Source organism: Bos grunniens, chromosome 15 (assembly GCF_055505025.1).
Source record: "Bos grunniens cultivar Pamir isolate PY7600 chromosome 15, Bosgru_T2T1.0, whole genome shotgun sequence".
In the NCBI taxonomy this organism is placed as follows: Eukaryota; Metazoa; Chordata; class Mammalia; order Artiodactyla; family Bovidae; genus Bos; species Bos grunniens.
The window spans coordinates 57,037,993-57,050,088 of NC_141179.1; the positions used below are offsets into that span (position 1 = coordinate 57,037,993).

General features: G+C 57.1%; 2 protein-coding genes across 11 annotated transcripts in view; both read left to right on the forward strand.

The window, feature by feature from the left end:
• Nucleotides 1-8,757, forward strand: part of CAPN5 (calpain 5) — a 57,265-nt gene extending 48,508 nt beyond the window's left edge. For all 4 annotated transcript variants that reach the window (XM_086340909.1, XM_086340908.1, XM_086340911.1 and 1 more), the window contains 6 exons: nt 793-988; nt 1,647-1,769; nt 2,927-3,123; nt 4,228-4,343; nt 4,816-4,952; nt 6,216-8,757. In XM_086340909.1, the coding sequence (XP_086197035.1) occupies nt 793-988; nt 1,647-1,769; nt 2,927-3,123; nt 4,228-4,343; nt 4,816-4,952; nt 6,216-6,398 (952 nt within the window). In that variant the 3' untranslated portion in view covers nt 6,399-8,757. The remainder of the gene's footprint in view (nt 1-792; nt 989-1,646; nt 1,770-2,926; nt 3,124-4,227; nt 4,344-4,815; nt 4,953-6,215) is intronic.
• Nucleotides 8,758-10,692: 1,935 nt separating this feature from the next.
• MYO7A (myosin VIIA) overlaps nt 10,693-12,096 on the forward strand; it is a 105,515-nt gene continuing 104,111 nt past the window's right edge. For all 7 annotated transcript variants that reach the window (XR_015142197.1, XM_086340901.1, XM_086340903.1 and 4 more), the window contains exon 1: nt 10,693-10,975. The gene's annotated coding sequence lies outside the window, so the exon portion shown is untranslated. The remainder of the gene's footprint in view (nt 10,976-12,096) is intronic.

The window sequence follows — 12,096 nt, forward strand, 5'->3', positions numbered from 1 at the left end:
CTTTATTTGGAGACTGAGGGGTACAGGGTACCCTGTGTGTGGGAGATGCTATGAGGGCTCCAGGCAGACCCAGAGGTACATGGCAATGATCTTGGCACCCTAGTGAGGTCCCCTCCTGAAGGTGTCAGGGGAGTCGCTGCAGGAGACCCACCTAGGCCCTCTGGTCTGGGCTCCTGTGGACGAGATCCACTTTGCCCAGTCTGGCTCAGGGGCCAGTTGAATTAAAACAGCAGTAGAAAACCCTCATTAGGAATGGGAAGAATTTCTCGTAAGGCCTTTCTTAAATATCTTCACCCTTGATGCATGTATGTGCATATTCTCATGTATGTGCACACTTGAAGGAGGGTGGGCCCTTCCCTTCCTCCCACCCAGGCTCCTGGAGGGGTGGCAGCATCCTGGTCACTGCAGCTCACCTAGCAAGGGGTTCAAACCACTAGCCGTGGACTATAATGGATGGAAATATGCTTTAGAAACTGTAGAGGGCTGTACATATCAGTTATTCGTACTAGTAATGATTGTAACAGCCAGCCTTTGCCAACTCCTTTCTGCCAGAAGTTGTACTACATGTTTTTATTGAGTAGCTTAATTCCTGTGCAAACTCTGCGAAGTAGGCAGCTGCTGTTAGACTGATGCCCATTTTACAAAGCAGGAGACTGAGGCCACAAGAGACGTGAAGGGTCCCTGTGAAGCCATGTCTGCGCTTGCTGTGTGGGCCATGGTCCAGAGGGTGTGGGGCGAGTGGGTAGCTGGCGGGGAGGGGGACCGGCCAACTTAGCCCCTTGCCACACCCAGGATGACCTTCGAGGACTTGTGCCGCTACTTCACGGACATCATCAAGTGCCGTCTGATCAACACATCTTACCTGAGCATCCACAAGACGTGGGAGGAGGCCCGGCTGCGTGGCGCCTGGACGCGGCACGAGGACCCACTGCAGAACCGAAGCGGGGGCTGCATCAACCACAAGGACAGCTTCTTCCAGAACCCGCAGGTGGGCCTCCCTGGGTTCCCCTGCCCACCGCCCCTCGAGCAGCTGTGGGGCCCCCGCCAAAGTCCTGCCATGGCCTCCTGTGTGACCCTGGGTACCTCCCTGCTCCTCCGTGGATCTCAGCACATCTGTTTGTACAGTGGGGTTGGATGGGCATGTTTGCGTGGTCCTGTCACCCCCAGCCTCATGATCTCACCTGCACCTGGTCAAGACGAGGAAACAGGCCTGGAGGACTAATGAGTGTCCTGACAAGAGCTATAGGGATATTTTATTTAGAGGCTGGGCTCAGGCTCAGATCCCTTGTTTCCACACACAGTGCTGCTCCTTCCGGGGGAACTCAGCCAGGCTGACTCCCCAAAGGGACTCCTCCTCTGCAGCCTCCTTGGTCATGACCCTGGAACCCACCTAGTCCTCACTCCTGGTGTGCCTTCATTGAGCACCAACTGCTCAGTGAAGTCTTAAAGCTGAGCATCCATCATCTCCCCAAGTCCTCCCACCCCACGTGCAGGGTTGGGCATTGTCAGCCCATCTCACAGATGAGGGACTGAGGCTCAGAGAGGTGATGTGACTCGCCCAAGCACACACAGCTTCCGGAGCCAGCTAGCCCATTTTCTTCGGTATGGTCTCACTGCATGTCCCTCTTTCTCTGCCCCACCCACAGTACATCTTTGATGTCAAAAAGCCCGAAGACGAAGTGCTGATTTCCATCCAGCAGCGGCCAAAACAGTCCACCCGCCGGGACGGCAAGGGTGAAAATCTAGCCATTGGCTTTGACATCTACAAGGTGAGGCCAGCTGCAGCTCTGCTCTGGGTGAGGAGAGTCTGAGCTGCCTGGGCCTGGGAGAGAACATTCTGGAACATTTTGGTCTCCGACCTCACCGTGTCACCCTGGACACGTTGGCTGATGCCCTGGGCATGCTGTGACATGGGTCCTGTTTCAGTCTCCACAGACGCCCAGCCTGCCTTGCATTGGCCCCATGGGAACTTGCAGCCTGACTTCTTCCTGCCCCAGAACCACAGGCTGTCAGGACAGAAAAGGGGAGGATTGCTGGCGTTCGGGGCTGGGCTCTGGGAGGCCCCACGCTGCTCCCTCCCTCAGGGCTCTGGTCCCACTGAGTCGGAGGCCTTGCTGGGCACTGGGAGGAGGCTTCCTGGGCAGAGCCAGGTGGGGTTCCCACCGGCCACTCCCTGGCCCGGGGCCCCGAGACGTTCCACATGTTGTGATGCCCTGTGTTATGATGACATTCTGCATAGAGGGACAGTGTGGGCCTGCCAGACACCAAGAACCCAGTGAAACCACGTGTACCTGCTAAGGCCATGGCCTGAGCTGAGGCCCTAGCCTTTGGTATGCTGGGTCGTATTATGACAGTTTGTTCATGTCAGTGTGTTGGGACACTCACTGTGTGCTAATACTGTGACTTTGACGTGGCATGACCTTTGCTGATGTGACTGCATGGTGCATATTCCAAGAATGAAATGGTCTAGCATATCCTGTTAGCCGGTGATGTCATTTCTGGACACATGCTGTGACCTGGACAGACAGTGCTTCTTGGTTCTGTTATGATGTCAGAAACCCCACGGACATTGTTACCAGGAATTGTCACCAGGACATTGTCACCCATTGCCACTGCCTCCCACCCCAACAGCTTCATGAGATATAATTCACAGACCACGTGATTCACTCATAGAGTTGTACGGCCATCACCACATTCAACTTTAAGACACTTTCATCACCTCCAAAAGAAACCTCATGCCCTTTAGTCGACGTTACCCAATGTCATCCACCTGGCCCCCCCACCGCTCCCCCAGCCCTAGGCAGAGGCTGGTCTACTTCTGACTGTAGATTTGCCTAGTCTGGTCATCAAGTGGGGGCAGAGTTGAGAGATGCAGGGTGGGATGAGAGGGGGGCTCTGTGAGACCCAGCGCTTCCGCCCCTGGCAGGTGGAGGAGAACCGCCAGTACCGCATGCACAGCCTGCAGCACAGGGCCGCCAGCTCCATCTACATCAACTCCCGCAGCGTCTTCCTGCGCACGGAGCAGCCCGAGGGCCGCTACGTCATCATCCCCACCACCTTCGAGCCAGGCCACACTGGCGAGTTCCTGCTCCGAGTCTTCACTGACGTGCCCTCCAACTGCCGGTGCGTGGGAGCCGGCCGGGGGCCAGGGTTGGCCGGGCCCAGGGCCACTCCAGGCTGACCCACCATATGCAGCCCAGACATGTTCAGTGTCGTCCCAAGGCATGGAGCCTGGGCCTCCAGCCTCCCTGGGCTGACATCAGCACCCATCTCTTTTGCCCTTCTCTCCTCCCTGTCCCAGCCTCTCTCATCCACGTGAAGGAACAACTGCTCACGTGTGCACAGCTCTTCACAGTTTACAAAAAAGCTTTCACTCATGCTGTTTGCTCTTCCTGAACGCTGGGTGGGAGGTCTGATGCTTCCATTTTACAGATCAGAATTGCGGATTGAGGTTGGGGGTAGTTTTCTGAGGTCATGCGGCTAGTGGTAGAGTCCTACTAGGTAGACCCTGAAGCCACCCCCAAGCCTGCCTCGGTGCATCCCTGTGCGTCCCCGCCCTGCCCTCCCACCTGGTAGGCAGCCCAGAGTCCCACATCCCAGACTGGGGAGGCAGCTTGTGGAATCAGTGGACCTCGGTCCGGCCGGTCTGTGCTGTGTGGGCAAGCCCTTTTCCCCAGTGAGCCTAAGTAAGTGTTAGTCACTCAGTTGTGTCCGACTCTTTGAGACGCTATGGACTGTAGCCTGCCAGGCTTCTCTGTCCATGGGATTTTTCCAGGCAAGAATACTGGAGTGTGTAGCCATTCCTTTCTCCAGGAGATCTTCCCAGTCTAGGGATCGAATCCCAATCTCCTGTATTTGCAGCCAGATTCTTTACCATCTGATTCACCAGGGAAGCCCAGTGAGTCTGATGCTTCCTAGTGTGTAAAATGGGCCTAATAGTTACCTAGCTCTCAGGGCTTTGTGAGGATTAGAAACAATACCTGCTCCTCCCAGCAGAGTGCTGGACACTCCGTAAGGCATAGCACACTGCTTTTCCCTGGGGGAGGAGGGGGCACCCTGGGGTCAGGATGCAGCCGCAGGAAGCTGACAGGGGTTTGTTTGCCCGAGTCCAGCATTGCGTGGACGCAGCACTGCTCCTGCCCCTGCCTTGCCCTCGAATCCCCTGACTTTCCGCCTTCCTGGCCCCTCTCCATCACCTCCCACCTCTTCTCCTCTGCCCCGCACCAGGGAGCTGCGCCTGGATGAGCCTCCCCGCACCTGCTGGAGCTCCCTGTGCGGCTATCCCCAGCAGGTGACCCAGGTACACGTCTTGGGGGCTGCAGGTCTCAAAGACTCCCCGACAGGTGAGCTTGCCTGCAGAAAGCCCCCAGCCCCCGTCCCCCAGCCACAGACAGCCTCGATAGCTCTCCTGAAATCCACTTTGGGCCCATCCTTGGGATGAAGCTGGGCACACTGAGTGGAGCAGGCTCTGCCACCTGCCCACGGGCAGTCTCCAGTGTGCGGGGCAGTCAGGTGCAGGATCAGGCAGCTGGGAGGGAGGGTTCAGGGAAGGCTTCCTAGAGGAAGTGGCCTTTCTACAGGTCGTGGAGGTGTTAAGGTATGAAACCTGGTGCTCTGGGAAGGGGAACAGCCTTGGTAAAGGAGGCCAGAGATTAACAGTGTACCCCTTCTTATCTCTGGAAGTTAGGGAGTTGGCCAGGCTCTGGTCTCCCTTCTCCTGAAAACATGAGCCCAGGCTTCTGAATCCAGAGTTCTGTCTCATCCGGGCCCTGCCCCATTCCCTACCCTCACCCCATTGCCCACTCCCTCTTACAGGGGCTAACTCTTACGTGATCATCAAGTGTGAGGGGGACAAAGTCCGCTCAGCCGTGCAGAAGGGCACTTCGACACCCGAGTATGATGTGAAAGGTGTCTTCTACCGCAAGAAGCCGAGCCAGCCCATCACCGTGCAGGTGAGCTGTCCTGTCTGGCATCCCTCCTGGGCTCCTGGCCTCATGTTTCCCCGCTCAGAATGACTGAGCTCAGTGTGGCAGGGACCACAGGGACCCAGGAACGCTGGGTTCTTGTTCCCGCTCTGTGCCTGACCTGGTGTGGCCTTGAGAAGTCTCCCGTGTGTCCCTCCTAGAGCCCCAGAGTCCCCTCCGTGGGCTGGGTGAATGGGGTGGATAAGCTGGAGTGATTGTGGGACACAGCAGGGTCAGTCTCCCAGCCACAGACAGTGGTCATCTCTGCCCACCTTGCCCCAAAGCCTTGGGAGTTGTTCCTTAAATTCCCCAGGTGGCAGGTGGAAGGGGTGGCTGTTGCCTGAGAGCAGAGGATCAGAAAGCCAGGGTCCTGGGGCTTCCTGGTGGTCCAGTGGTAAAGAATCCCTTGCCAGTGGAGGAGACAGGGTCAATCCCTGGTCCAGGAAGATCCCACATGCCGTGGAGCAACTAAGCCCGTGTGCCACAGCTGCTGAGCCTGTGCTCTAGAGCCTGGGGGCTGAGACTTGCTGAAACCCGAGCACCCTAGAGCCTATGTTCCACAATAAGAGAAGCCTGCACAGCATAACTAGAGAGTAGTCCCTGCTCGCTGCAGCTAGAGAAGGGCTTGTGCATCAGTGAAGAGCCAGCACAACCAAAAATAAGTAAATGATAAAGTTAAAAAATAAAAAAGAAAGCCAGGGTTCTGGATGTGTGCTTCCTTACCCTCTCAGGCCAAGGTGGCCATGATTCTGAGCTCACTGACAGGAAGCCCTGTCCCCAAGACCCAGGCCAGCATCTCTCTGGGTGAGAAACCATCTGTACACAAATGCCTGGGGACCCTGGGGAAGCTACTGCACTGGGTCCCACTGGATGTGATCGCAGACCCATAGATGTTGGGGTTGAAAGGACCCGTAGGAGCCACTGATCCAACCCTCATAATAAAGATGGGGAAACCAGAGCAGGGGGTGTATCATTTGTCCAAGGTCACCCAAGGTCAACAGCAGAGCTAATAGTGACAGACTTTAGACATGGAAGGGAGCTTTGACGGATGGGAGGAAGCCAGAGGCTCTGGAAGGGGCACAGCCTTGCCCAAGGTCCCTGGTGAGGCAGAGGCGGTGCAGGGCTCCTTTTCCTTGGCCCATCTTGCGCCCCAGGAAGGAGACTCAAGGCTCTGCCACTGTTGCCGCAGCCCCACAGACCCATGCTCCTCTCCTCAGCGATGACCCTGCACCATCCTCTGTCTCTTTCCAGATCTGGAACCACCGAGTCCTGAAAGATGAGTTCCTGGGCCAGGTGGACCTGAAAGCCAACGCGGACGACCTCCAGGCCCTGCACACCCTCCACCTCCGGGACCGCAACAGCCGGCAGCCCAGTGACCTGCCGGGCACTGTCGCTGTGCGCGTGCTCAGCAGTACCTCCCTCACGGCCGTCTGATGCCCACCCACCTACTTGCACCTGCAGCTCTCATCACCTCTGCATGTCCCCACCCTGGCCAGGGACTAGCCTGGGAGCAGGACACGGGGTCCTTTTCCCACCTTTGCACTGACCTGCTGTGTGACCTTGGGAGGTCTCTGCCCCGCTCTGGGCCTCAGTGTCCCAAGGACCCCCAAGCATTCCCTTCTCATGGAGGAGTCTTCTTGCCTGAGATTTAAAATAGCACCCCCACCCCAACTGCCACCATGGCTAAGGGGCTCTGTCCACTGAAAACCTTTTCCCAAGGCCCTGCTGTCCGCCAACAGAGTGCCAAGATGTCACTTGTTTACACACGAACTGCCACATCCCCAAGGCCCACCCTTGTCCCACGTGTCCCCAGGGCCTGCCCTGTGTCCCAGACTTGCTGTCTCTGTCATCTTCATCTGGTTTTCGAGCCACTGTGAAAGGCTGCTTGGCTCTTGGGTTCCTGCTGAGGCTGGAATTAGAGACGTGTGCAGGTGACATCTGTCCGTTCTGCAGTCCTACCCACTCACCTGCCTGTCGTTTTTATTCAGAGGAGATTTGCCAAATGAGTAAACATGTCTGTGAGACCCCCGATGGAGCCAGGCCGCCGTCCTGGGCCTCTCCTCTGCTCTCAGGTCCTCTCAGAGGCAGATGCCCAGAGGGGCTGCGGTCGCCTGCTCCTAGGTTCCGTTTCATTCCCAGCCTCTGGCTTGGGGTCCCTGGAGAGGCGGTGGCAGTGGTGTCGAGGAAGGGCATCCTGCCCCCACTGCCCTGATGTGGGAAGGAGTGTGTCTGGTGTAGTGGGCCAGCAGGTGGAGGGGGGTGTGGGGACTCCATGGGAGGCACTCGCTCCCAGGGCACACTCTGCTGCAAGACCTGGGCTTTTCCTCGGAGCAGAGGCTCTGGGGTGGTGGTCTCTAGCCTGCAGGTCACCCATCACGCTTGGCAGGAGATGGTAAATCCACTACCTGACCAGAGGCACCTCCACCAACATTGCCCCCAAAAACGCGGCTGAGGAGCCATAACCCTCTTGCTGCCCGGACCAAAATGCTCCTTTTAGTCCTCAATGTTTTATATTTTTCTGTTTTAACTCTCAATTTTAACCAGGGGTTTTTAAAGGAAAACTGAAAGCCTGAACCCTTTTTTCTTCTTAAACTCCACTTCCTGTGATCCTCTGATTTTATTTTGATCTGCTTGGGGAGGGACGTGAGCGAGGTCATACCGTCTCAGAGGAGGTCTGGAGGTGGATGAAGAAGACGGGTTTGTCCTGGGATGCTTTGCCAACTGGCGTCAGCTGTGTTCTTAGAGTGTTAGGGCTGTGGCCAGTTTTGGGTCTCTTCTGTGTCCTTCTTGGGCTCCAGACCAGGTGATGTAAATGAAAAAGTCCAGTTGATTCAAGATGGGGAATTCCTGTGGCCTTGCTGGGAATTCCTTCAGGGAAACCTGACTTTTTGGCTCCAGATCTGGCTCTTCGGTGCAGTGTCCTGGCTGGATCTGCTGGATCCTTGACTTTGCCTCCTTACTCCAGCCCACTCTGCCCCTGTGTCCTGGTCCTGGGACATGGGAGGGGCCAGGAACTGAAGGACAAGGAGAACAAGAGGATTTCTTTTCCTGAACCTGAGCCTAGGGTGAGGACTTTGTGTATGACCAGGAGCAAGTTGCTTAAACCTCCTGTGCCTCGATTTCCCCTTCTGCAAAGTGGGGCCAATAATTCTCATCTGTCAGCACTCTTCCTAACAAGTGCTGAATAAGGGCAAAACAGTACCCTTTCTCTGTATATCTCTGTATGCGTATGCACTATACACGGTCATGTAATCACCATTTCTCAATGTCTATTGGAAAGGAAGACTCGAGAGTTGGGTGGAGAGCCGAGGGCCAGATAAACCAGCCTGGAACCTCGGGCCCACACGTGGGTCTTTGTTCAGCCACGTGCACCTGGGCTATGGGGGAACCCACGGCCAACTGGGTGATCTGCATGGGCTTCTGCCTGGGGGCTGGGCACTGTCCCCTGCCCCCTTCTCAAACAAAACTGGCTCAGCAGTCCTGCCCTTGCTTCCCACCCCTCTGGGTGGGCCAGGCTGGCTCCTGGCTGTGTGATGATCTGGGTCCCAGAAGGTCCTGGGGCCTGGGTATGTGAAGATGGAGGTCTTTTAGGCTGGGGCTGGAGGTTGGGTGGGGAGAGCAGCTGCTCTGCTTGTTTGGTGCGCCCTGCAGCTCCCACGGGCCTCAAGTCCCCATTTGAAGATGGGTGGGGCTCCTGCTCTGTGCCACCCTGACTCACCCCTCAGGGCCGAGCTCAGGGGTCAGGTGAGTGGAGACCTGTTCTGTTCTCAGAATAAATGTTACCACGATTCCAGAGAGGCTTGCCTGTGTCTTTGTCCCTGGAATGACAGTGAAGGGGACGTTTCCTGGGCCTGGGGGACTGTCCTCTGGTCTGAGAGTCGCATGAGGTAGTCGCAGCTGAGGCTGGGCCCTGCTCTCCCTCGCTCCCCACGGGAACAGGGTTGCTGTCATAGGGATCACTCAGTTGTCCCTTCACCTTCACGTCTGTCCCAGGCACTGGGGGTGCAGGGAGACAGCCACAGTGCCTTCTGTGGGGCAGTCTCCAGACTGGGGAGGGACACAGAATGAGTGGTGAGGTGGTGTGAGAGCCTGCTGGGGGCAGTTGCGTGAAGGAGGCCAAAAAGGAGATGGGCTTGTGGGGGCACAGATGGGGTGTGGACCAGAGTGGAGGCTGTTGGGGGGAAGATGCCAGCAGCTCAAGCCAGAAAGCCAGGGCTGGAAGGAGAAACCGGGTACATTATGGAGATAGAATGGACAGAACTTTGTGACTGGGTTGAGGGAGGGGAACAAGAGAGAAATAACTGAATTAAGACCAACATTTCCCCCTAAGACGGAGAGAAGGACATGATGAATGAGGTGCCCACCTTAGCTTAGTGCCTGGCCCCAGGTGGGTGCTGAGTAGGTGTAGCTACACAGCAGCTGGAGAGAAACACATGCCCGACCCCTCATCCCCTTCCTTACTGCTTCCCTCCATCCCTGCACTCTGCCTGGAACACCGTCTCCTCTCCAGGGCTCAATTTTCCCATCGGTGTGAGGCTGACACCATTGCCCGCCCACTCTTGGATGCTTGGCAAGAGATGATTAGGGGGTGCTAGGTATGGGGGGTGCTAGGTGCCAAGAGGAACCTCCCCAGACGACGGGTGGGAGTCCAGCAGCAGGGACGGGGTCCGGGAGCAACTCGTATCATGGGCTCCTGGTCATACACACTCCTGCAGCCAGGGGTCTTCAGGGGTCAAGATCGTCAGGTTGAGGGGACCCCCGCCCCCGCAGAGGCTGAGTTCCAGTGCTGTCACCCAGGTGCTCCAGGCACAGGCTGGATGCTTATCCCTGCTCTCCAGGGGGCGCCATTGGGCCATTGGTTCCCCCCTCCACACCAGGTGCCCTACACCATCCTGTGGGTGGCAGCTAGGTGGCCCCTTCCCTCAGGCACATCCCAGTTACAGAGAATTCAAAAGAGCGCCTCCCTCCACCCCGGCCAAAGCTCCCTGGAGAGGCCTGCTTGTCTGGGGTGGCTGCCAGGGTCGCTGCAGGCTAAGGGCCCTTAAGTGCAAGGGCCAGGTCTCAGCGGGGAGTCCTGGGCGTCACTGTCTTCCCTGACGCTAATAGCGAACACTATTTATTCTTCCTTTTTTACTCTCCTCCCCTACTGTAAAATCACATTTTCCACTTCAATTTGCCTGAGTCACACAGTCAGCAGGTTTGACAAAGTTTCCTGGATGTTGAGTGACCACAGGCACCCCCGTCCCTTACCCCCGCAGAACAAGCTGTGGGTTGGTGGTGAAGTGATGAGCTTCAGGGGACACTTCTGAGGGGAGCCCTCGGGAAGTGGCCTGAGGCAATGGCTGTGTGTGTGGGGCGGGGAGGAAGGGCCAGGAGGCAGGGCTCCCTACCTCCCTCCCTGCTTGCTGGTCCTTTGCTCTCACGGCCATTTTGCAGAGAAGGAACCAGGTGTAGCAGAGAGCAGGCAAGGGCCCAGACCCAGCAAATCAGTGACAGAGTCAGGATCAGAACGAGGTTTCCTGAGAGCCTAGGTGCTGAGAGCAGGTGGTGGGTATTACTGCAAAAGATAGGAGGCAGTTGAGGTTGGCGAGAGGGGCCCCGGGCCTGGCTCCACGCAGGTCAGCCACACAGCCGAGAAAGGCCTCGGTGCCCCTGCCTCCCCGCGGGGTGGCGGGTCCTCCCTGCCAGGGCCCTGGGCGGCACAGCCCGCCTCCCAGGCTGATGTCACGACACCCAGACCTTTGAGGGCCCTCCGACTCCGCCTCCCGGGGGAAGGCTCCGGAGTGGGAAGGAGAGGGCAGCCGTGCTGGCCAGAGAGCTGCCCTGGGCGGGAGAGACTGAGAGAGAGAGTCATGCTGTGAAAAACCCAGAGCAACCCCAGAGCAAGGCCCAGAGTGAGGCTGAAGAGGAGGGGGTGCATTCTGCAGGCTGGCCCAGGTCCCCCAACCCAGCTTCCTGAGCCCTCCTTGCAGGTGACAGCTGCAGCGCGGTGCCGGGCAGCTGGGAGCCAGGTAAGGACAGGCTGCTCACTCTCCTGGGCACTGGGAGAAAGGTTTGCTAAATTTCGGGGGAGTCAGGGGCTCGGGCCACCCTGGAGCTACTGCCCCTACTTGCTCCCGGTCTGGGCCCCCTGCCATCTCTCTGACAAGAGCTGGGACGGGAAGGGAGGCTGGGAATGACATGCAGAGGGTGGGGGAAAGGAGTGGCATAGAGTCCGCTGCCCCTGACTCTTTGTCTCCTTAGGCCTCTCTCAGCCACTATCTCTTTCTCTCTCTCTCCTTGGGTAAGTCACTTAGTCTGTGCCTTAAATTTCCCATCTGTGAAATGGGAGATGAAGCCCCACCAGGCAACAGTACTGGAGTGGGGTGCCATTGCCTTCTCCCAAGGGCTTCCCAGGGGGTGCTAATTATAAAGAACTTGCCTGCCAATACAGGAGACATAAGAGATGCGGGTTTGATCCCTGGGTCAGGAAGATCCCTGGAGGAGGGCATGGCAACCCACTCCAGTATTCTGGCTCCTCCGTGGACATGTACAATCAGTTCTCTGTTCCCTGTTGTCAATTAAAAAGTAATTAACTTGAACAGGGATTAGTTTTTATTTTTAGGGAAAAAAAGTCTATTCTGTAGCTTTTTCCTTACATTTGGCCCTTAAATTCTACTCCCTTTCAACAACCCCTTTCCACCCGCTTAAAGCCATGAAGGCCCAGCACCACAGCTGGGCAGTCCTTGTTGAATTCTCTTCCCAGCCAAGTACCCGGGCCGAGTGCAGTCTCCAGAAAGACAGTGTGCCTGCTGTATCCTGGAGCCCCAGGGCAGGGGTCAGGGCTCAGGTATCAGGCAGTGTCATGGGCAGAGGATCAAATGCCCCAGTGCCTCTGAATGGACCTTATGAAAAATTGATGCTCATCCTCTCATCCTGGGAGGCAGGTAGGGGACCGGAGGGGCCTCCTGCCAGAGCCTATGGGCTGGGGTTGACATTGATCACCACGCTCAGCCCCACAAGTTCTTCCTGAGCTGGCCATGGATCTGGCCCTGGGCTGTATGAGGTAATAGCTGAGCCCCACACCCTGCCCTGGATCAACTCCCCTACTTTGGAAGCAGGGGTGGGACAGACCCTGACCAGACAGCAAATG